General features: G+C 44.7%; 1 protein-coding gene across 1 annotated transcript in view; it reads right to left on the reverse strand.

Moving 5' to 3' along the window:
• The window catches only part of TRANK1 (tetratricopeptide repeat and ankyrin repeat containing 1), a 71693-nt gene extending 48681 nt beyond the window's left edge, over positions 1 to 23012 (reverse strand). Inside the window, exons 1-7 of the mRNA XM_090284478.1 lie at positions 22827 to 23012; positions 17959 to 18085; positions 13066 to 13216; positions 11991 to 12109; positions 9604 to 9687; positions 9249 to 9384; positions 7329 to 7460 (exon numbers count right to left, since the gene is read on the reverse strand). Of these exons, the coding sequence (XP_090140604.1) occupies positions 7329 to 7460; positions 9249 to 9384; positions 9604 to 9687; positions 11991 to 12109; positions 13066 to 13216; positions 17959 to 18085; positions 22827 to 22957 (880 nt within the window). The 5' untranslated portion in view covers positions 22958 to 23012. The remainder of the gene's footprint in view (positions 1 to 7328; positions 7461 to 9248; positions 9385 to 9603; positions 9688 to 11990; positions 12110 to 13065; positions 13217 to 17958; positions 18086 to 22826) is intronic.
• Between the last annotated feature and the right edge of the window lie 2648 nt (positions 23013 to 25660).

Here is a 25660-nt window from a genome sequence, read left to right on the forward strand (position 1 = left end):
ATAGAGACTCTCAATATAGACCTTTAGTACCTTTTGATTTTTTCATGTAATCTATTTAAAATTTGAATAAAGTCAGAGTTTATCCAAATTAATAAAGTGTACAGATTCTGTACACAAAAGAACCCGCTTCGCTACAATGCGACTGGTACAGAGCGGGGGGAGGGGAGTTTGCTCCGCAAGGTGGGGAGAGAGGAATGGAGGTTGGGAGCTTGATTTTGTGGTTACAACCCGAGTTTTCTGGAGTTTCACTTAACTGGAGCAATCCTTCTGTATCCATTACTTTTCTAGGACATAAAAGCACATTTGTACTTTTATTCTATAGAGACATGAGTACCAGTTCACAAAGATGGATGTAGAAAAATGTTCTCTGAGCAATGTTTCTAGTAACAAAATAGCTGAAAACCATTTTAACATCCATCAGTAGAGTAAGGACAACACAGTGATTAGAAGCACAGACTTGAACCCACAATTACTAGGCTAACGACAGCTTCAACCCAGGAGTGTGCTGCACCAGCTCAGACCAGCTCACAAGAACCGACTGTTAGGTGTCCAGGAATGTTGCAAGCTGGTTGATAAACACAACCATCATTAACAACTATTTAGATTTCGGGGACCCAAAATGGCGGGGAAGTAAGTGGAAGCTATATTAACCTCCTTCCAGGACCAATCTGGAATTACAACTTAATTGTGGCGAAATCGTCTGGAATAACCAACTGAACACTAGCTGGAGAGAAGCCGTATAACCACGGACTAAAAAAACCCACTTCACCACAATGCGACTAACACGGAGTGCAGAAGAGAGCCGAGAGGGCTAGCTAAATATTTTAGGGCCCCGAGGGCTCCCCCGGAGAAGTGTGGGGTCTAAATCCCAAGCTGGGCTCCCCAACCTACAACATCAGAGCTGAGAGTAAAACAGCACCCAGCTGTGAAAAGTGAAAAGCATGGGTGGGGGGGGAGCGTTGGCGGGGATGGGGGGGGCAGTTGCCAGCCTGAGAGAGACGGAGGCACAGGGAGAGTCTTAAAAGCAACAACGCGCAAAATTTCATTAGCACCCACTTACCCTGGGCTCCGGCAGACGGAGGGCAGCGTGGACTAGAGACGCTTGAGAAGGATTTGGGGTGTTGGCTTTGAGGAGAGAGCTCGGGGAGCAGCTGATGGGCCCCCCGTTCTTCCTCGTCCTCCATACTGCAAGAGACGTCTAGCTCAGACAGAGCTCTCCGTCCAACTGGCATCAGCAAGAGGGAAAGCAATAGCCCCGCCCCGCCCGCTGGAATTATTCTGCCCTAGGCCCTATCCCAGGTGCTTAAGCCTGAATACTGGTTACAGATTGGACAGATTAACATCTGAAGGACACAGACCCGGAAAGTAGAGCTCCAGTAGTGTGGAACAGGCTGCCTAGGCCCAGCCTGGGAGACAGTCTGATGTCACCAGGGGCGGATCCAGAAAGAAAACAAAGTGGCAAAAAACAGATACTGCTGAGACGAATTCTACCGCGGTTTTCTTCATGAGTTATTTTCTCTCCTGCAAAACTTTTTACCATTGATTTCTTGTCCTCCCAGTTTGTGCATTTTAAGTTACCAGTTTTTACATTATAGTTTAATTCAAATATCATATTTTGTTCCTCCCTTCTCTTACTCCATTTTACCATCTGATTTCCTCTTATTTTTGTTTTAAATTATATCTTATCTCTCGCTACAATTTATTTCCATTCCACACTCTTACTATTTCTCCCCTCTCCAGTCTCTCAAAACCATTTTTCTTGTCATTAGTCATAAAATACACTTATTCTCTCTCTACCTTGATCAATTTTTCCTCATTGGTTGTGGATATGGCGGTAGTTGCAGCATTTCTGCAATTTTATTCATAGATCTCTACTATTTTGGTATTTCAAATCTCAAACCTTATAGTCCCCCTCACCTACGCCATCTGTACTTTTTCCCTCTTCTTTCTTTCATTTTAAATTTGAGTTTTTCCATCTTAGCCTGGTATTCCTTCTCCCTCTATCATCTCAAAATCACCTCCCTTTCCTCTAGACATCTCTTAAGCTTTTCTTTCTTTCTTTTTCCCCCTCTTATTCCCATCCCATCTACATTAATCTTAGCTTGTTGGTTGTCGATAGTGCTATGGTGAAACTTTTTCTCTAATTTGTTTCCTTTTTTTCTTTTTCTTCTTCTATGTCTAATTTGGTTCCTTTTTCTTCTCCTTCTTCTTGTTTTTTTCTCTCTCTCACTATATATATTTTATAACTTCTGATGAAACCTAATTCTATACACTTCCCCTCTTATTTTATTCTGCCATCTTCTCTCCCTTTTTAATATACGATGTAAATTTTATTCTCTTTCTCTCAGGGCCTTGTCCCTACTTGCTACTCTTATTGCTCCTCCTTCTCCCCTCTCAAAAACAGTTTTTCTTTCAATTATTCATCTCTTATCTACTTTTCCTTTCTTATAATAGTCTTAATCTCTTTACATGTTTATTAATATCCACTCATTTGCTGTTGATAGTGTGGTTGTGGGTGGGATTTTTTTTGTGGGTGTGGTTTTCTTGCCTGGGTTGTTTGGGGGTTTTTTGGCAGCAACTCTGCAACAGTATACAAGATGTAGTGGGTAAACTGATTCTCAGTCAGCTAGCCAGAGGGAAAGACCCACCAAAGAGCAACACAACAACCCAAGAACAATCAGACAGCCCAAATAAATAGCATAAAAGGCATCCCAAGAGCATCAAGTTCAGGAGGTCAAGGAGACTGAACCCCTGAATCCCACAGGTCTTCTACCACAGAAAGTAACACCACAAAGATAGGAAGTCAGAGCAGATCAATCTAAAAAGTAGAAACAAACAAGATGAGTCATCAAAATTGAGAAACAAAGAACCACCCACCAATTGAAAGGAAAGGAGGAATCCCCAGAAAGAGTACTAAATAAAATAGAGGCTAGAGAGAAGTATGCTTAGTGAAATAAGCCAGACAATGAAAGAAAAATACCGTATGCTATCACCTATTACAGGAAACTAATGAACAATACAAACAAATGAGCAAAATTGAACCAGAGGTATGTAAACAGAGAATAAACAGTAACAAGGGGGGAGGCAGGAGGGAGAGAAGGGGGTAAGAAGGGGAAGGGTCTAGTCAAAGAACATGTGTAAATGACCTATGGACATGGACAACTGGGTGGGGACTGAAAAAATAAAATAAAATAAAATAGAGGCAAGCAAACTGGAATTCAAAATAATGGTTATACAGAAGCTCAATGAGCTCAGTGAACTCAGAGAAAACTATTAAGAAAACCAAGGAATCTACAAAGAACTCCAGGGAAGCTACAGTGAGCTTACTGCAAACAATACCAGTATTAAAAAAGACAGAAAAGTGAAGAATACAATTTCTGAATTGAAAAACAAGTAGAAGGAATCAAAAGCAGGCTAGATGAAGCAGAGGATGGGATCAGTAAGCTGAAGGAAAAGTAGAAAACAAAAAAAGACTTAAAAAGAGTGAAAAGGGTTTAAGAGAACTGCAGGACAACATGAAACACAATAATATCTGTATCATAGGGATACCTGAAGGAGAAGAAGAGGAACAAAGGATAGGAAACCTGTTTGAAAAGTAACAACAGAAAATTTCCCTACCTTGATGAGAGAAAAAGTCATGTAAGTCCAAGAAGCACAGAGGATCCCAATGAAGATGAACCTAAAACAGGTCCACTCCAAGACACATCATAATTAAAATGGCAAAATTCAAAGATAAAAGAAAATTCTAAAGGCAGCAGGAGAGAAGCAGCTTATAATATACAAGGGAGCTCCAATAAGGCTATCAGCAAATTTCTCAATAGAAACAATACAAGCCAGAAGGGAATGGCTAAAATATTCCAAGCAATGAAAAACAAAGGCCTACAACCAAGATCACTCTACCGAGTATGACTCTCATTCAAATTGAAAGTGAAATAAGGGGTTTTGCAGACCAAAGGAGGCTAAAAGAATACATCTCCACCAAACCAGCAATGCAAGAGATGCTTTAAGAAGATGAAGAAAAAGAGAGAGAGACACACACAGGTACAAAGGGGGAAAAAATCTTAATGAATAAGAATCTATCAATAATAACCATAAATGTAAATGGATTAAATGCTCCAATTAAAATACACAGGGTAGCTGAATGGATTATTAGAAAGCATGACCCACATATATGCTGTATACAAGAGACCCACCTCAGAACAAAAGATCTACACAGACTGAAAGTGAAGGAATGGGAAAAAAAAAAGTCAAGCAAATGGACATGGAAAAAAAGCTGGGGTAGTAATACTTATATCAGACAAAATATATTTCATAATGAAGTCCACAAAAAGAAAAAAAGAAGGACATTTCATAATACTTAAGGGAACGATCCATCAAGAAGATTATAACCCTTGTAAACATATGTGCACCCAACATAGGAGCACCTAATTAAGGAAAATCTTGGAGGACTTCAAGAAGGATATTGATACCAATGCACTCATAGTAGGGGTCTTTAACACCCCATTGTCAACAGTGGACAGGTTATCCAGGCAAAGAAACAATAGGGATATCACTGCAACGAAGCAAAATATACATTCTCTTCAAATGCACATGGAATATTTTCAAACATAGACCACCTGATAGGACACAAAACAAGCCTCAACAAATTCAAGAAAATTGAAATTATATCAAGCATCTCTTCAGATCACAATGGTTTGTTCTCCCTGTCCAGTTCTCCCAATACCATTTGTTAAAGAGGTTCTTTTTATTCCATTTTACTCACTATTTACACTCTCCAACTGCTGGAGACAGCCTAAGTGCCCATCAGTGGATGAATGGATCAAAAAACTGTGGTACATTTACACAATGGAATACTACGCAGCAGAAAGAAAGAATTCCCAAAGGAACTCCCACCTTTTGCAACAGCATGGATGGAACTGGAGCATATTATGCTAAGTGAAATAAGCCAGACAAACACCATATGATCTCATCTAATACAGGAAGCTAATGAACAAAACAAGCAAGTAAAATAGAACCAGAGGCATGGAAAAAAGGGACAGACTGGCAGTGACCAGGTGGAAGGGGGAAAAGAAGGGGAAGGGTCTAGTCAAGGAACTACTATAAATGACCCATGGACATGGACAACATGGTGGGGATTGACTGTGGGAGAGGGGTGGGGTGGGCATGGCAGGGTAGAGTAATGGGAGGAAAATGGGACAACTGTAATAGAACAACAATAAAAAAAGAAATTAAAAAAATAAAATAAAGAAAATATTTAAAATATAATTTACTTACAACTAAATTATTTAAAGTTAAACAAATAAATTATATTAAAAACAAAACTCATCTCTTTCTAATTATTTTCCTGTATCTTGCTATTACCTATGATGAGGTTTATTCACATGTATCTTAACATGTATCTGTGTGGTGAAAATGCAATATAATTGTGTGCTATTGCACATTACCCAGCTTCATGGTCAATGACATCACGATGGTAGCTTGAAATCAGCTATGATGGGAATATTTGTACCAGGGAAATTAGCCAACAGTACAATTCAGGACTTTTCTTTTTGAAGACCCAGTTGTCAAACATTTGCCAGGATACCACTGTCTTTAAAAAAGTACTAAAATATGTAGGACATCAAAAGATATATAATAACAAGTCTTGAAAGGATATAGAAAAATTAGAACCCTCACACATTGCTGGTGGGAATGTAAAATGGGGTAGTCACTTTGGAAAAATTCCAGAATCCTTAGAAGGCTAAACATAAAATTACCATATGATCCAGCAGTACTGCTCTAAGGTATATACCTGAGAAAAATGAAAATATATTCTAACACAAAAACTTACACACAAATGTCCATAGCAGCATTATTCATAATAGCTGAAAAGTGGAAACAAGTCAAGTGTCCACCAACTGATGAGTGGATAAATAAAATGAGACATACCCATACGATGGAATATTACTTGGCAATAAAAAGGAATGAAGCACTGCTACGCTACAACGTGAATGAACCATGAAAGTGCGCTAAGTGAAAGAAGCCAGTCACAAAGGACCACATCCTGTAGGGCTCCATTTATATGACATGTCCAGAATAGGTAAGTCCACAGAGACAGACAGTAGATTAGTGGATGCTTAGGGCAGAAGAGGTGGGGGGAAATGAGGAGTGACTGCTAATGGATATGGGTTTCTTTTTTTGGAGTGATGAAAGGTTCTAAAATCTTTTAATGATTACACAGGTCTGTGAATATATTCAAAAAGCACTGAGTTGTACACTTTAAACAGGTGAACTCTGTGGTATATGAATTATATTTCAATAAAGCTCAAAATAAAAATCCACAGGTCACCCCACACGTGGATTCCTGGGACTCAGTTCAGTGGGGGGTAACGAGAGAGAAACAAACCTCACTGGACTGACCGCGGGTCACACTGAAGAGAGAAGACTGCAATTTCCTAGGACCCACCAGACCAAGGGTCCCCAACAGCAGGACTTCAAGCTGTGTCTAGTCCACAGGCATGTTCAATTTCAAGCCAAAATTTTATAATCATGAGTTTTCACATGTATTTTTTTTAATCCAGCCCTCCTCTAACATCTCTTCCCACAGAAGATGGCAGCACAGCCTGGTTCCCACGATCAGCGCCAGACTGCAGCCACACCAGGCGCAAGCACCCCGTGGCTCCCTGTCACCTTCCTTCCACTGGCGCTGAGAGTTCCGGATCATTTATCATCCCAGCTCCCCTGTTTTTTAAGTAGAAGAAGTATGCTTGTCTCCATGAGAGCTTCCGGGAAAACGAGAGACTTCGCAGAGCTGAGAGGGAGTGCGCACGGTCCTCCTGTGTCACAGGCACCCAGGTGCGTCTGCGAAGAGCCAGCTTCTCCTCCCGGGTGCTGGCCCCACTTCTGCCCGCGGCCTGGCTGGCCCTGGCGGGCATGGGAGGCTGCAACTCCTGTGTTAGAGCCTAAGTGCCAAGAAGGCAGGACTCTGTTATCTGGTTCACGATTTATCTCTTGTGGAGCCCAGATTTGGCATAAAATAAAGCGCCGAGGAACCACGTGATGAGGACGGGAACAAATGCAACTGGAACCCCAGGTCCTCGAGTCAGTCGACCCCGCAGAAGCCATTCAAAGCCGAGGGAGCGTGCAGAGCCCAGCAATTCTTCCTTCTCCCGCCCCACCTCCTCTGTCTACAGATGACCCTCCCCATCATGTTTAACTCAAGGCAAAGTTTACCCCCTGAGCCCGTCTCAGGATGGAACGGGTAAAACGTAATGGCCTGTTGGGTGGGTTCTCCAATGCCTGAGGTCCTCCAGCCTCAGCACGCCCTCCACTGCGGTGTCGCCACTTACGCTTGATGAGGTATCCTGGGGAGTGGGCGGCCACCACGTGCAGGACGGTGCAGCCATCCTGGTCCTTCTGGTTGACGCGGCCCTTCCACTCCGGCTGGTACTCCATGAGCCACCTGAAAAGATGGTTTTCCCCTGAAGGGCATTAAGATGAGTTACTGATGTTCTTCGCTGCACACAGACAACCAGCAGAGCAAATCAATGGGCAGCACACTGCGGGCACTGAGTGGGGAACCTGGCTCATGTTGCCACTCACCACTCACAGGTGTGGGAGACACAGGAGTTTGTGAATTGAAAGGCTGAGTTTCAGAAAGTTGTTCCTAATGCACTCAAGTCAGATTCCCTAGAGGCGAAGCCTGAGACAAAGATTCTTGGCTGTGTGACTTATTGAGAGAGGGAACTTGGGAGACAGAGATGGCGGGGAGCAGGACAGGGCTGGGGAACGAGGCAAGCAGCGGTCTCAGCTGAGTCTGCTTTGGTCTGATCCCACGGGAGCTCTGGGGCGTGAACTGCACCACAGAGTTGACCCACCTGCAGGCAGAAGTTGCCTAGTTCTGTACCCCCATGGTAGTCCGTTGAGACCTACACAATACCCCCAGGGAGGAAGGTGAGGTTGAGGGAGAACCTCTCGGGGATGTGGTGCCTGTTGGCAAAGAGCAATTCTCTGCCGGACCCTCCGATACTCACAGCAAGTGGGGATGAACACTGGTTGGAAAGAGAAACCGGGCCGGGCCCACCAGTGCCTGTCAAGTCAGTGTCTCTGAATAGATGACTCTACTACATGACTATTAACAGGACATATGTTTTAAATTCTTTTCCCAGGCTCCCTTCCGTGTAGCTCCTGGGATCAAGGAAAGCCACACACTTCTGCCAACTCGGTGGACACCACCTGTCACTATGTCAGAGTTTTCCTCTCAGAAACGAATCGAGGATAAATTTGAAGACTTGTTCTTATCTGTGAATACAGCTCCAGTACAGCCACAATGAGGAAGCCCAATTTTCATAACCAGGGGCACACTTCTCTGGGCTCCAGATCCCTAATTTGAAACTGGGAAACTGGATTAGATGGTTTTTAATGAAACTTTACTTGATGTTTTATCCACCAATCCCTGGGTAAGAACATAATCTCTTATAAGTTCCCCAATACATAAAGTGAATAACGGCAGGGCAAATCTAGATGGGGTGCCAGGCCTTCAAACCCTTGGGCATCTCCATGTCCTCACTCCTGGGGCGATGGTACAGCCTAGAAGAGGAATACTGTCTAGGCGAGTTCTCTTGGCCCCTTCTGGCTCTAAAATGATGTGGGTAAATGTCCCACGGTGATGCCACAACTGCTTGGAAAAGATTAACAAGCTTCTATACAAAGTGTAAAATGTGTGTGTGTGTGTTTAGTAATAAAATTTTTTAAAGAAACATTTTATGGAAATAGTAGTCCTTTAAAAGGACCACAAGCAATCTGTATCAGCAAAAGCCAGCGTTTCTGTTGGGATTCTACCCCATCCCCCCAGCACTCGGCTCTCCAGGCTACAGAGAAAATAACCCTGAACCTGGAAAAAAAAGCCACATGTGCCTTTGCCGGAGGGAGGAACTTGCACAGCTCCCCAGGGAGCTCTGCCCAGCAAAGGCTGTCTGTCCTGTTCCACTCCTTGGGTCCCAGGGCTCCACCCTACTGCCAGGAGTTATCTAGAACACAGAATCCTTTCAGTCTGGCCCTTCTGTAGCTAGTAGGTCTCCAGAGAAATAAAAATGATGCTGTGTCCCTGCTGCCTTCGTTCATCTGAATAATCAATCATTGAATATTCAAAACATCTGAATGGTCCCCATTCAGGTGGCTAAGTTCTGCTGGCGCTTGAGCTCAGCAGAGAGACAGGGCTCTGAGCGGGAAGGGCCCCTGGGAGGGTGTGTAACTGGGAGAAGACTCACTTGCTTGGATACAGAGCCGCATGAGGGCATGAAGGGGGTACGGTCCTATAGTCTCAATATTAGCACCAATGGAGATGAGCCACTGGACTAACTTGGGCACCTGTTCCATCTTCTCATAAAATCCAATGACATATTTCTGGAAAAGAAAACACACGGGAACACTCACAGAAGTCACTATATCAATATGAAACTTCAAACTCCTTCACCCATACAGTTCAGAATCGGTAAAACCTGGATTTGTTGTGGCCCGAACATAATATTATCGTAAATAACAAACTTGCAGGTAGGCAGATGAGAAAGAAGGTCCTAAATGCAAGCCTGAAGTAAAGTCATGTACTTCAAAAAGCCACCTTACCTCGAAGAGACTTTTCAGTGATAAGTCTGGGACATAGATATTTCTTGGTAGCCGATCTTTTCTCGCTGACAGAAGTAGAAATGACTGACAAGGGGAGAAAAAGAAAAGGTTGGGAATAATGATGTTCTCCACAGAGGTTATTAAAGCAAAAGCTATCTTAAGCTTTAAAACGAACAAACAAAAAAAGAAGAAAGCAGCCCTGGGTGGTGTGGTTCAGTGGATTGTTGCGCCAGCCTGCGAACCCAAAGTTGCCTGTTCAGTTCCCAGTCAGGGCACACGACTGGGTGGTGGGCCAAGAGGCAGCTCATCAATGTTTCTCTCACACATCAATGTTTCTCAGCCTCTTTCTTTCTCCCTTCCACTATCTCTAAAAATAAATAAATAAAATCTTTTTTTCTTTTTAAAAAAAAAACACCCTCTGGCCCTCTTTTTTAAAAGCCACCTGCCAAGCTTTTCAACCCGAGACAGGAGAATCAAAGTCTCTCTGGCCAACTTCTTGTTCTTACCCAGAGTTAAACTCTCTCCGCATGGAAGCGTGCTGAGGACAGGAGCAGTGGGCGTCATGCCGGACTGCAGAGAGCACAGTGGCAGAGTTCGTAACGCTGAGCAAGCAGAACAATCTAGTCCTTTGGAAACATCCCCATTAGTTCTTTGGCACATAAGCACCAAGTCTTTGGGGTCCATGAGACCCCGCCGAGTGGTGGGCTGGAGCTGGCTCCCAGCAGATAGTGAGAGTTGACTGCACACTTCTCTTCCCATCTCCAAGTCCTGTTAGTTGTGTTAGTAGCTTGGAATTGGCCATGGTCGAGGTGTTTACACCACAGAAATTGGCAAACACTATAAATCGGGAATTTTGTTTTCTCAGAGCCAGTTGTGAAACCCCTGAGGAAACAGCACCCCAGAGAGGTTAAGTTAGTTTTCCTGGGTCACACAGGTAGCACATGCTGAGAGGCCCTTTACTGAGATCACACAGGCATGTCAACAGGTCTAAGAGTCCCAGGCTCTGGTATGGCCACGACTGGAGGCCTGGTCTCAAAATCAACATCCCTCCCATGTCCTTTTGCCACTAACTGAGCCTGTAACCACATTTGCCTCCAGTTTATTTCAGTTTGGTCCCCACTCTTACCGGCTTGCTCTAGACAGGCCACACTGCTGCTACTCAATTCAAGATGATGGTCTGAAGTTCTAACAGTCCTGATGGCTAGCCTGGCAGTTCTGGGTTTTTTTTAAATAAGCGCCTCTGTTTTAAATATTTGCTAGTAGGATATTGGACCTGCCACTTGGGCTGGATTCCTAGGTTTTCCTGGCTGCCTGTCTTCTCAAGACCTTTTATTACAGGAACTAGTGGCTGAACACCCTGAAACTATACCCATAACTGTGTGTGTATGAAAAGAGAGTTCCATCGATTTCATTAGATTTCCAATAGAATCCATGCCCTTCCCCCAGAGTGAAGAGTTCTGTATTGTAAAGTCAGTCAGCCTGCCTGGCTCTAGAGTCCTGACAGGTTGCCCTTGCTTTGGTGACTTTCCTGGACTTCCCAGCTTTAGAAAGCCCAGTGGGCCCTTTCTAATGACATTCCCAGTGTTGGCCAGCCTGTTCTCAGGAGCGCTTACAGGCCACCATCAACTATAACTACTATTCAGTGGGCACCCAGCACATGCCAGGTATTATGAAAGTCCTTTAGCTCAGTTCCTGGGACATGGTAAGCCCTGAATAAACATTAGCTGATATTATTATTAGGTGCTCATGGTCCCTTATTTCTAAACCTCACCAGAACCCCAAGGAAAGAGGTTTATATCCTGCAACTTACAAATGAGGAAGTAGGGCTGAGAGGGGAAGTAGTTAGTCCAAAATAGAAAGTGGAGGATTAGGGGTCACAGAGACATCGCTGTGACGCTGTAGCCAGGTTTCACCAGCCACTCTGCTCCTCCATTCCCTGGGTGCCTGGCTCTGGGTTCGGGTCCTATGCCCCCAAGGCTACCTCTGGGTAGCAGTACTGTAAAGCTACCCAAGCAGGTCATGTAGGCCCCCACTGGCGAATGCGGTGTGCAAAGATCAGGAAGATTAACATGTATTGTTTATTTTCCTCATTCCATGCCACCATTCGCATTTGGACCTCACGTTTCTTTGAGGATGATGATGGCAACACAGGCCAGGGAGTGCGGGCGCCACAAACTGGGCATACTTCCTATTACTTTTTAAAAATGTAAACTAGCTAATTAATATATCTCAATGACTTTCCATTTTTAATGATGTTAGAGTTAAAAAGTTATTTTGGCATAAGAGATAAAACAGATAATAAATGACAATCCCCCAGGGCCAGCAGAGAAAAGCCATTTAACGTAGCATGTGCTCTTCCCCCAAGGGAGCTGTCTGCTTCTACTTACATGCCATAATCCTTTCTTTGCCAGTTTTTCTATGACAGCTTGCCACACTTCTGTTGAGAATCCAGTAGTGAAAATGTGATCAAAGTAGGGCATGAAACTTTGCAACACAACAGGGTCACCTGAAAGAAAGTTCCATAGTTCAGATACTTTAACTTGGGGGAAGTCTACAACATTTGGGAAAAGGTCTTCCAATGAAGACAGCACATAGACACATGATAAATTAAATATACATGAAGTTGCAATCATTTTAAATTGGGGTGACAAGCAATCCCCTAGGCGTTAGCGTAAGGTGAGCCAACATTCACTCAGCTTTTCTAGTCACCAAGTCCTGTGATAGGTGTTTATATTTAATCCCTCAAACAAGCCACGAGGCCAGTGCCTATTCTCTCCCTTTATGACGGAGAAAATGGAAGCTTAAGGGAAGTTACAAAATCCACTTCCTTGAAGAAAAAAAATGACAAGTACTATTCTCACCCAACAGATGAGAAACTATCACAGATGAAGTCAGGCTCCAATGCATATCATGCTGCTAGTTCATGACAAAAATAAAGACTGGAACCCATATCAACATATCGACGTATATTCTTCTAACCTGGTGTCCTGTCAACCTTGCATCTCATGATCCTGTGACCCACATTTCTCAGACCCATGGATGACAAGAACATCCAAGGGGACAGGCCAGACAGAATAACGTGGCACCTCATCCAGGGTTATTAATTTCCAACAATAAATAAATGTCAAAAACCATCATATATTATGTGAAAGGGTACAACATTCCCATAAGTATATTTTTCAAAATTTAGAAACTGGGCATGGGCTTACTTTCCCGCTCCAAACAGGAGTACTTTGGTAGAAAAGTAGGGTATGCATGGCCCTCAGAAGTCCTGTTAACTGCTCCCTCTTAATGATGGGGAAAGAATGCAAACCGTCCAGATTTCTTCAAGGGACAGGCTCCAAGAGAAGTTGTTTGGCCAGCCTGGCTTCTGACAAAACAATGATTTTCAGAAGATGCAGAGAAGACAATGAGGAAGTGGATGGGAAGAACAGGTCATCGGGTTCCTCAAGTCAGACTTACTGCCCATAGTGGTGAAGACTCCGACAAGGAAATCGGCAAACTGGGTCTGATCGCTGCTGCCCTGCAAAAGTTCAAGCCCCTCAAAAAACATGCGAGCAGCATCATAGTGCTGGAGTAGCCGCAGCAAGGAATAGCCAGCTCGGTAGTATCCCTGGAAAGGCGAGAAAGGAAAACCTTAACAATCCCCCTCTCTTCTGCGGAAGGGAAGAGCAAGATTAATGCCATGGGGAATGAGCTCTAGAATCTCCCTTCTGGGTAAACACGGATTTCTAGCAGGTGCTGCACACACGATGACCACGTTAGATGCTGGGCCGCATTTTTCCTGCCATTATCTAAGTGCTGAGAAAATAATCACTTTCCAATCTATGACGCACATGGCATCTAGCATCTGATACAGAGACAGGAGGGAGCTGAGCTGCTTCCAATTATCTGGGTGGTTTATTTACCCATGCTTCACATCACAGCCTAAGCAAGAAGAGAGGAATGAAAAAAATGCCACCACTCCAGTGTTCTGGGAAAGGACGAGATTGTCGTGTAAACACAGAGGTTGTTCCCTGATCCTTTCAATCAAAGGAGGCCGAATCTGCCCTGGGTATGTAGGGGGGAAAATTGCAATCACAAGCATTGAGATTTATGGAGCTCCACATCATAGGCAATATATACCAGAGACCAAAAAAAAGAAAAAAAAATGTATTTCTGTAGAGAGAGGAAAATTATAATGAGTAATACAGAAAAATGGTCTGTGATGCAAAAGGGCCCCTCGCATCCTGTACTGCGGTTTGAGTAAGAACCAAACGATGCTTACTGCCTTCCCCCACCTCTGACCACCCAACTGCACTGGCGCTTAAAGTTCCACTTAAAACCAAATCTTTGATTATTTGTTAATTTGCCTTAACCTTCATTTCAAAGTCTAAACCTCAGATAACAATCACAAAAAGAAAAAGAGTTGTTTTTTTTTCCCCCTAACCAGAAAAGCTGGTAGATTTCCCGTTTCTTTGACTTCTTCAGATTTAAGTCTCATATTTTTATTTTAGAGGGGGGTGAGGAGGCTCTGAATATGCCACCGCCAAATATGAGAAAGGAGGACTGCATAAATCCCCTCCCCTGAGGAATTTTTATGGCCATGTAGGAGACAGAAAGTCGGCACTGAGATGCGCCTGCAGAAACAAATCTCGTTAAGATAGCCCTTGGCTTCCATTCCTTTCCCCGAATACATACTTCTCCACAGTTTGCAGCCCCTAAAAGTCCTTAAAACACTGTCCTCTGCCTTCTTGTGTCTCTACATTTTATCTCTCTTTGTTAAAATTGGCATATAAGCTCTTCAGCCTACCCACGTCTCTTCTCAGAAGGCTCCCATGTCACGTAAAAATTAACATCAAATAAACTCTGTGTGCTTTTTGATGAGTCTTCCAGTCAAGATGGCAGCGTAGGTAAAAGTGCTTTGCCTCCCTGCACAACTACAGAAAAAAATTACAACTAGACCACGACACAAATGTCACCCAGAACTGGCAGATAATCTAGCTGTATGGAAGCCTGACAACCAAGGGTTTAAAGAAGCCACATTCATCCAGACAGGCAGGAGGGGTGGAGACACAGAGATGGACTGAGAGGTGGGGGGAAGAGGCAGTCACACATTCACATGCGGTGGCTAAAAATCAGGAGGGATACCTGGGGAGCAAGGAGTCCCAGCCCCAAATCAGACCACCCAGCCCAGTGGGGGTTGGGGTGGTGGAAGAAACTGCTGGATTTTCAGGAGACTCCTCTTAAAGGGCCCACACAGACTTAGAACTTACGCTGATGCTCCCACTCCACCCCAACCCCGGGATTCAGCGACAGGCAACAGCTGGAAGGGCACCAACGTATATGGGGAGCAAGGGAAGTGACTGGAAACAGGGCAAGTGCGAGACAAACCTCCAGAACCGAGGCAGCAGCACTGTTCCCTCCCCAAGGCCTCCCCCCACATACAGAGCCACAAAACAGTGAAGCAGGTTACCCAACCCTGGCAACTACCTAAGGCTTCGCTGCACACAATTTACAGGTGCCTTTTCCACAATAGGCCACACTACTAAGACAGGGAGTCAGAGCAGCTCGACCTAATACACAGAAACAAACTGAGGGAGGCTGCCAAATAGAGGAGACAAAGAAACATGGCCCAAATGAAAGAACAAATCAAAACTCCAGAAAAAGAACTAAACGAAATGGAGATAACCAACTATTAGAAGCACAGTTCAAAACGCTGGTTATCAGGATGCTCAAAGAACTCACTGAGTACAGCAACAGCATAAAAAAGACCCAGGGAGAAATGAAGGTTACACTAAGTGAAATAAAGAAAAATCTACAGGGAACCAACAGCGGAGGGGATGAAGCCGAGGTTCAAGTCAACAATATGGAACATAAATTAGAAATAGTCATTCAATCAGAATAGCAAGAAGAAAAAATAATTCAAAAAAAAAAACAAAACAAGGATAGTGTCAGGAGCCTCTAGGACATCTCCAAACATAACCACATCCAAATGATAGGAATGCCAGAAGGAGAAGAGGAAAAGCAATAAATTGAAAACTTATTTGGAAAAACGGTGAAAAAAACTTTCCTGATTTTGGTGAAGAAAATATATATACAAGGCCAAGAAGTACAGAGAGTCCTAAACCAGAGGATCATATGAAGACACACTATAATTAAAATGCCAAAGGTTACAGATAAAGAGAGAATCTTAAAAGCAGCAAGAGAAAAACAGAGAGTTATCTACAAAGGCATTCCAGTAAGACTATCAGCTGATCTCAAAGAAACTTTGCAGGCAAGAAGGGACTGGCAAGAAGTATTCAAAGTGATGAAAATCAAGGACCTACAACCTAGATTATTCTATCCAGCAAAGCTATCATTTAGAATGGAAGGGCAGATAAAGTGCATCCCAGACAAGGTAAAGCTAAAGGAGTTCAGCATCACCAAGCCATTATTACATAAAATGTTAAAGGGATTTATTTAAGAAAAAGAAGAAGATCAAAACTATGAACATTAAAATGGCAACAAAGTCACAACTATCAACAATGAATTTGAAAAGCAAACTAAGCAAATAGCCAGAACAGGAGAAGAATCATAGGTATTGGGATCATGTGGAGGGTTATCAGCTGGGGGGCGGGGGGTGGGGAGGGAGTGAGGGTAACGGTGCAGGGATCAAGAAGCATAACTGGTATGTACAAAATAGAAAGATGTTAAGAATAATACAGAAAATGGAGAAGCCAAAGAACTTATATGCATGACCCATGGACATGAACTAAGGGGGGGGGATTGCTAGAGGGAATGGGGGTACCGGGTGGAGGCAAAGGGGGAAAAATTGGGACAGCTGTAATAGCATAATTGATAAAATATATATTTTTTAAAGTCTGTCTGCTTTTTCTCTTGTTTGTCTGTCTCATATCAGGCACATTTGCAGGACCCTGAGCCACTGAACCAAAAGAGGGTAAAGAAAAAGGTCATTTTCTTCCTGTACTATGAGGAACACTCGGGGGGAGAAATGAGCAGAGGGAAAGAATGGAGAAAGAGAGAAACACCCAGAAGCTCTGAGTAAAAATGGGGGATTGGTCCTGGTGGCTCTGCTCAGGGGCTGCTGCAGGTGTAGCCACTCAAAGAAAAGCCCAGAGCATCATCCAGGCCGCCCCGCACCTGCCACTGCCAAGGCTCAACATCAGGAACGCAGGTGGACCCCAGATACTCCCTACCCTACCCCAGGGGCAGAATGGGATGGGAAAATCCCAGAAAGTCTTTGGGCAGAATTCCTCAGGAATGCACTACCATTTTCAAAAAATACTCAAAAATTCCTGAAGTATCCACCCTCCATGAGAAGAGGTTTACTGTAAATACACAAATCCCTCCCTCAAGGCTGGCATAATCTGCAGGCTGAACCTCCCCGCCCACTTCCCACTGCGTTGTTTCTAGCAGTCGGTGGTACACAAAATGTAGACCCCTGAGGACAGAAGGCAGACCCCTATTTACTGAGTGCCAACAGCTAAACTTCCCGTGTCCTTAATCCTTGAATCAAGTCTAAGGCATAGGTATCATCTCATTTTACAGTAGGGGAATGAAGGCTTAGAGAGGGAAAAGTAACTCATCCCAACTGTCTGAAACCAGTCCAAGCGAGCACAAGGGGGAAAGGGCTGGGCTCCCCCCACTTTCTCGGGGAGCCTCTCTATAATCTGTCCATCTCGCTATTTTGACACTTCAGGGTCTACTGCCTCAGACAGTCCCAGAATGTAAGCTAAGGCCTCTGATTCTGCACATGCTTGTCCTCTCCCCAGCCTGACTGTGAATTACTCAAGGTCTGGGATGGTGTCTTCCACTTCTTTTGTCTGCCTTGACACCAAGAACTTGAAGGTGCCTGGCAGAGAGGGCACTTAAAGCATTTTAGCTGAAAAAACAATCAAGTAATTATTTACTGACCTTTGTTAACAACCTGAAAGGGTCTTACTAACCTCTCAAACTTCCCTGAGCCCTCCGAGAGCCTTATTTCTACTGTAAGAAATGCTACCTCAAGAATCGGCATATGTCGTCCACCCAGCTTGCGTCTGAAATAAAGCTTTGCTAAAAGGAAACTTGGGAGCCGTGAAGGACACGAACAGACTATGAATTCTGGTGTAACTCCTTCAGGACAAAACGAGCTCCAAGAGTATCTCCACTGCGCTCCACCTGCCGAGAGGCCCAGCCCTGCTCTCCTCTCCAAGGGCATTCCAACACTCGGCCATCATGGATGTTACTCTCCTCTGGGTACCACTCGCATGCCCACGGGCATCGGTGTGAAAATCAAAGAGAGTTGAATGGGAAGCACTCTTGTTTCAAAAAGAAGGGAGGGATGGAGGCAGGCTCAGGGGAGGGAGGCGGCAGCTGCCCCCAGCACCGTACCTTCACGTAGGATGGATCCCACTCCAGACATTCCTTGGCAGCTGCAAACGCCTCCTTCCATTTCCCAAGGTTGTAAAACGCATTGGATTTGTTGCACAGCAGCACAGCCAGCTCCCTGGGGGGGACTCTGTGAGAAAGAACACGCTGGGGATCATAAAACTGTCTTCCTGCAAATACAGAAAACAGTCACTGAAGGCACCATTTTGGTGCTGGCTGCTGCCATCCTGATGAGGTCTCAGCAGGAAATGTCCCAGTGGTGCCTATCGGAGCTGACCCTTGTAGATCCTGGGGCGCTTGCAAGGCACGGATCTGTCCTTCCTCACTCCCAAAGCCTCCACTACCCTATTGACCACTAATGGTCACCTTGGAAAAAGTGGTGACTGTTCCTAAGGATGGAGAGGATGGGAGCTGCCCACTGAGCATTAGCAGAGTCCAGACGTGGTGTGAACCACAGCACATGCATCTTCCTGCTGAATGGAGGCAGCACTTATCACAGGAGGGGCCTTTCACAGGCATGTGAGCACCCCATCCCCACGGACCTACCGTGAGAGGCACGGGACGAGCACTGTTCTGTTATATTGGCGGGGCCGCCCTAACGTTGGCAGGACCCAGAACCAGAGTGCAGAGAGGCCCACACCCCAGGTGGCTAATCTGCACTGCCCAGCGGAGTAACCACTAGCCACATGTAGCTATTTAAATTCAAATTAACTAAAATGAAATAAAATTTTAAATTCAGTTCCTTCGTTGTATTAGCCCCATTTCAGTACTCCAGTGCTTGTCTAAATATGTGAAGGCCACCACTCAAGCTTAACACTGCTCAATAAAATAGGTTCTACCCTCGTAATTTATAACAACGGGAAGGCAAGGTTCAAATTTATGAGCTCAGGCACTGAGGCAGGGCAGGGTAAGCCAGGCCTGTGTTCCTGCCACTCTGCCCTCTCTCTCCATCTGCGCCTTCATCCTGCCTTGCAGGAGGCACAATTCCAAGCTCTGTCCACACCCTTGACCTTGGCCAGTCCTCAGAAGAATGGATACAGGTAGGAGCCTGTGCAGAGCCTGGGAACGGGACTCATGGGCAGGAGTTCCAGGGTCCCAGTGCCCACGGAGTGGGCCAAAGGGGATTGAAGGGCTCTTGAGTGGATGAAGCCCCTGGCCCGCAGCCTCCTTCCTGTGGGGACAGGGGGGTGCGGCCGGGGGAAGGTAAAGGGGTCCCTCTGAAGTGCGGCAGGGCACAGCCCCTCTTGACTGGGTCTTGCGGCAATACAACCGCAAGGTTCGTGCTAAAGTCAGGTCAGAAGAAGGAAAACACAATATATATCACAATATGTGAACAGATCAGGTGCCCTTGAATTTAAGACACATGGGATGGGGTAAGGTTGGAGGGGCAAGCAAGGCTTACACTTCTTCATGGAATATTTTTGAATGGTGAAAATGATACAAACCACTATAGAAAAGTAATGTGATGCAGATAAGCACAAAAATAAAGCAAAGAAAAAAGATCCCCTCTCCTCCTTTCCCCACCCCAATGCTTCGTGTGCCTGGCTTCTCTCAGCATCCACCACTCCCTCTAGGGCAATAGATGAGACCCAGAAGCACAGAAGAGGCAGTGGGGCACCCAGTGGGTGACTGGCAAGGCAGCTGTGCCTGAAGTGTAGTAGATGTCCTGGTGTCCAGCCCAGGGACCCTGGCCAGAGCAGCCATCCCCCTCTGCAACGAGTGTTGGCTGCAGAGGTAGGGGCTCCAGTGATTTACCCTCAGTCTAAGGGGAGCAGCCTCTCCACGGGAAGTTATGCTCCTGCTATGAACTGAATTGTGCCCCAACCCCCATTCATATGTTGAAGCCCTAGCCCCCCAACATGATGGTGTTGGAGATGGGGGTTGGGGGGAGGTGATTAGGTTTAAATGAGGTGATGGGGGGGGTGCGTATATGAAGGAGTTAATCCCCTTGTAACAAGAGACACCAGAGACCTTCCTTGCTCTCCCTCTCCCCCATACGAGGACACAGTGAAAAGGTGGCCGGCCACCTGCAGACCAGGAAGAGTTCTTACCAGGAACTGAGCTGGCCAGCAGCTTCCCAGTCTCCAAAACTGAGAAACAAATCCCTGCTGTTTAAACCACCAGTCTGCAGTATTCTGTTAGCAGACTAATACAGCCTCACCCCCTAGGACCACTCCCAGGGGCCAGACAGCCTACAACCAATGAGGGACTAACACGGGAATCGAAAGGTCAGCCCCCTTGCCCCGAAGTAGGACCAGTTCTGCAGCACAACTCATACTCCCAAGTTCCCCGAGGGGATCAGGCTGAAGGGGACTCCAGATGAGACAACATCCCTGCTTGGGGTCATCCCCTGCCCCATCCTGCTTCTCCCAGTCCCCTTCTGAGAACACTGGCTCTGTAAATCCCTATGTCAGCAGGAAGGCAGGAAGCAGGTGATGGGCAAGACACACAGTGTTGGAAAGGTCCACAAAAGGCGACATGTGAGACTCTGGGCAGAAATCCCATCAGCAGTCACACTGATAGCAAGTGGTGGGGCTGAGATATGAACACTCACAGCGTGGGGTCAGTCTATGGCCGTAACCACTTTCCAATGCTACCTCTTTAAGAAAGCTGGACGTTTTGCCCTGAGTGAGGAGCTCTAAATCCAGCTCTGACACAGTTCTGAGCTGAACCAGAAGGGGGCAGAATGACAGGAATACAGGCTCAAGCCAATTACACTCAACTCAAGTCCAGCTAGAGTGTAGACACCATGGCAATAGGGAGGTAGGGGAGGGAGCCACGTTTCAGTACTTTAATTCAGTGCCATTTCTAAGTACAAGTTTAGGCTGCATGTACCTCACAAATGCCAAGTTCTGCTTCTACTGGAACCTCTGGGAGGTCCCCAAGACAATTTCAGGTGGCCTACAAGGTCAAAATATTTTCACAATTGCAGTATGTACACTGAATAATGATCCCCAAATAATGTTACCTTTTTATGGTGAAAGGGACTTTGAGATGTGTTTAATTTATGAATCTTGAAAAGAGATTGTACGAGATTATATAAAATCACAAGCATCTTTATGAGACAGAGAGAGAGAACGAGAGACAGAGAGAAACTGGGCTATAGCAGAAGAGAAGGTGATGTGATGACGGACACGGAATGGAATGATGTGCTTTGAAGACAGAGGGAGGGGCCACAAGCCAAGGAAAACAGGCAACCACTCGAAGTTCAAAAAGACAAGACAATGGATTTTCCTCTGCAAGGAACCAGCCCTGCTCAGTACCTTGATTTTAGCCTTGTTAAGACTCATTTCTGATTTCTGACCTCCAGAACTGTAAGATAATAAATCTGTATTGTTTTAAGTCACTAAGTTTGTGGTAACTTGTTACGGCAGCAACAGGAAACTAATACAATAATAATACTAAGACGGTATACTTCTTTCACACTCATTCTCTCACATGTGTTGAGGAGATTTTCCAGAGGCTACATGACATGTGATTCACAACAGATTAACCCTTTGAGTGCCAACATCTCTGTGAGTGACGCTGACAAATATCCCCAAAAGAGCCAGCGTCTTTCTCAGCAACTGTTTTTTTGATGGCTATAAATGTAAATAAATAGCAATGGAATAATTTGTGTTTTATGTTTCATTCTCTTTCTCTGTACCTCAGATTATGTATTGATATAATTTTTCTCATGTTGCTCTAAATTTCGAATTACGCATGGCACTCAAAGGGTTAATGCAAAAGCAGATGTGAGAAGCCTGATATCTTCTACTGAGAAGGGATTTGCAAAGATGTAAAATGTGCCAGTGTTCTCACCAAATTGTTTGCTTTGGAAAATATAGTTATTTTTTCTTTAAAATATGTTACTTAGCCCTGACCAGTGTGGGTCAGTTGGCTGGGTATCATCCCGCAAAGTGAAAGGTCACCAGTTAAATTCTCAGCTAGGGCACATGCCTAGGTTGAGGGTTTGGTCCCCAGTTGGGATGCATACAAGAGGCAACTGATCAATGTTTCTTTCTCACATTGATGTTTCCCTCCCTCTCTTTCTCCCTTCCTTCCCCACTCTCTACAATAAATAAATAATATATAAATATAAAAAATATGTTTATATTAACATGTAATGGATTTCTTATTGATATTTTAAGTAGATGAATAAATACATATTTTAAATTTCTTTCAGTTTTAAGTTCTGATACAGACTATATTAACAGCTAAAAGCCTACATAAACAAAAGCTCTTTGTAGTCCTCCGTAATATTTAAGCATTATCATGATACTAAAATGTTTGGGAACAGGTCTACCAGGAGTAGAAGGGATAGAGGAAGAGGTGAGACTCAGTTCCTGAGTGGTGTGCACTGTGGCCAGGGGGTAAGTGGCAAAGGTACTCAAGCAGATGAAATGGCCCTGGCCACATAGCTCAGCTGGTTAGAGCATCATCTCAATATACCAAGGTTATGGGTTTGATTCCCAATTGGGGCACATACAAGAATTAACCACTGAAAGTGGAAATAAGTGGAACAACAGATATCTCCCCCACCCTTCTCTTTCTCAAATCAATAAATAAAAATAAAAATAAAAAAGATAATGAAATGAATGACAACGAAGAAGTTTGGGGACTTTGGTCATCCCAGAAACTCTGATCCCATAACCAGACAGAAGCGAAAGCTTTGTAATATTTATCAACAGTCCCCTAGGTTTCACTTTCTATTTCCCTTATTACTCTAGCATTGTCTGTTCAGTTTCTGAGCTGACAAGATTGAGAAGAACAGGAAGTGAGGGAGAAAGAAAACAGAAATTAGGCAATGTGGTGAGAAATGACAAGAAAACATAACCGAATTCCCATTAACTTGGAAGAAAAAAAGGCGGGAAGAAAATGCAAACACTTACCCCCACTGGAATAAATGCAGGAGAACCTGAATGGCTTCATCATACTTTCTGATGGCCAGAGAGAAGTTCCCATTCCTAAAAACTTGGTTGCCAGATTCTTTCAACAGCTCAGCGTAAGCTATGGGGTCCATCCTGTGAGGAGAGAGAGGAAAGGCTCGCTGCCAGACCTGCAGGAGGCCTGGCCCCTTTCACATCTGCACTGCTGAGTCTGGAGAGGCAATCTGTCCACTCGGGCCCCGCCCACCTGTCCAGGGCACAGCCTTACAACACCCCTCACCACCCTGGGACCCGAGAAAGGGTCTGACGAGGTCATGTCTTCCTCAGTCCTTTTCTAACCTCAGGACAGAGGCCAGAAAATTCCACTTATTCTGTGTTAATGATCTGCTCGGCACTGAGCAAGGTAGCTGCTTCCCTGCACAAGATAAAGCCGGCAGGTAGTTTGGTTCAAGAAGAGGCAGCAGTTCCTGTAACTGGCACTGTATTGCACTCTCATCTCCCCCTCGCCGTGCCCATAAGGAGTCATCGTTCGCACAACTCAGATTTGGAAACAGTTCTCAAGGAGGTTCGTGTCACTTGCCTTAGGATCTGCTAATGGCATTCCGGGTTCAGACCCCAAATTCAGGTTTCTGCTCTTGACCACGGTATCCCATCGCCTATTGGTACAAGCAAAACTCAGCTGATAGTCCTACTCAGAAGGTGGGGGTCGGGGTCGGGGGGAGGTGCAGTTCTGAAGGCCACAACACACAAGGGACTAAGTCACAGGGCCACAGTCACTGCGTCACCCACCCGCCTCCCTTCCTAAAACACTATAAAATAAGCCTCGGAGCATTTGTCCCTGAGATTTGTCCCTGAATTTGCCATTGCCTGCTTTCTTGTATGTGCTCCCCAAGACACACTTGCTTCTTTCAGGCCATGACTTCTGTTTTAATTCATTGTGTACCCCTATAGTCTAGCATATAATGGGTACTTAAATATTTGTGGTGTAACAAATTTGGATACCAGACCCAGAGGTTGCCTCTTCCTGATTCTCTCTGGTGTGGCCTGGATAGGCAGAGAGAGGTACTGTGGCCCCACCCACATCAGGACCTCGGGGGACCGCCTTGGAGAGCCTCTGGGAGGTGGGGAGTAGAAGAACCGTGGCAGAGATGTCCTTTAGGATTTCCTCCTCCAGAGATGGCAGAGAAGAGGGGAAAGTGGTGGAGAAGGTCTTAAATATGAGGATGATTCAGGTGTTTGCAAATATCATGTACCTATGGGGTCATTCAATCTATTGGGGGTCTCAGTGACCAACACAGTTCTTGGATATATAATTCTTATTGTTTTTATTGTTTCCAATCTCGGTGAGGGGTTTTTGGTCAGGGAAGGCAGACCCACGCAGATCTAAGTGGTGGCTTATTTTAAGCCTGTATGAGCTTATTGGAAATGGGTTGGTTTGTTTTGTTTTGTTTTGTTTTGAACGGTGCTGCGTTGCAGAGTGCAGCAGAATGAGGCACACCCTTAAACACGTCAGAAGGCAAAAGTCCACCCACGCCTTCCATGAAACTACCTCTCAATTTTACGGCTTGCATTTACACAGAGATGACTAAGAACATGAAAAAAAATTAAAGAATCGATTGACTAGATACTCTCTTTCAAGTATTGTCAGCCATATGTCCCATACATATGTTTGAAACTGGCCATGAATGGGCAACTAGAAAAAGGAAATCACTATTAACAACTGACAAATGGTTAAAAGCCTTCTTTGGTCAATACTTTTCCATGACAAGAAAAGACCAACACCCTGACCAAAATGTGTAAGATCCTAAACAGACAATTCACAGAGACTACAAGTAATGGCTAAATATATAAAGAGAAGATAAAAAGGATCCCCCTCACCAGTGAGCAAGAAAAAATTAAAACAAGGTATCATTGGGAAATAATTAAAAGAATGGCCCCAAGGGTTGGGTGCTGTCATATTCTGCTTACAGGGGAAACATACTGTATCATGGATAGATTTAGGCCCGTGGATGTTTGCCGCAGTGTAAACTAGAAATAACCCTGAATGCTCCATAATGCGCAATGGATTAGAATCAGTTGTAGAATATCCACGTGGTGTAACACCATGCAGTTATTTTTTTAATCATGTTGTAAAAGAACATTTAATGATAGGCAAAGTTAGTAAATAAAAATATACGAGCTACATAAAAAGGTGTATAATCTAAAATTCCATTTTAGAACCATGTAAGGTATTGAAAACATGCCAATATTGTTAACAGTCACACCACTGGGATTAGGCAGGGTTTTCACTTTTCCAACTTCCAATTGCTCTACAAGGTTCCGCCTTAATAATCAGACTACAAAGGACTGTTTTACAGTCTTTAACCTGGTCCTGCCTGTGGTTTGGCTTCATCTCATAGTGATAAGAGCATCCTGCCTGGTTCCCACTCAGCCATTTCCTAGCTGTGAAGCTGTGGGCAAATAACTCGACCTTGCTGAGCTTCTTCATCAGCAAAAGGCGGCTGACTTAGGAGTTAAATGAAATAGCGATAATGCACAGAGTGAGCTTAGCTCAATAGAAATCCGCCCCCCCCCCAATTGCTCTAGGCTGGTATGGTCCAATACAGAAGCCACTAGCCCCACGTGGCTATTTTACATTTAAGTTTTCTTATTTTGAGAGAGAGAGAGAGATATTTTATTTATTTATAGAAAAGGGGAGGGAGGGAGAAAGAGGAGAGACTTATGGACTGATTGCCTCTCCCATGCCCATAACCAGGAACCTGGCCTGCAACCAGGCATGTGCCCTGCCCAGTAATCCAACTGGCGACCCCTAGGTTTACAGGATGATGCCCAACCCA

This window comes from Furipterus horrens, unplaced genomic scaffold, assembly GCF_987537825.1.
Source record: "Furipterus horrens unplaced genomic scaffold, mFurHor1.1.pri manual_scaffold_7, whole genome shotgun sequence".
NCBI lineage: Eukaryota > Metazoa > Chordata > Mammalia > Chiroptera > Furipteridae > Furipterus > Furipterus horrens.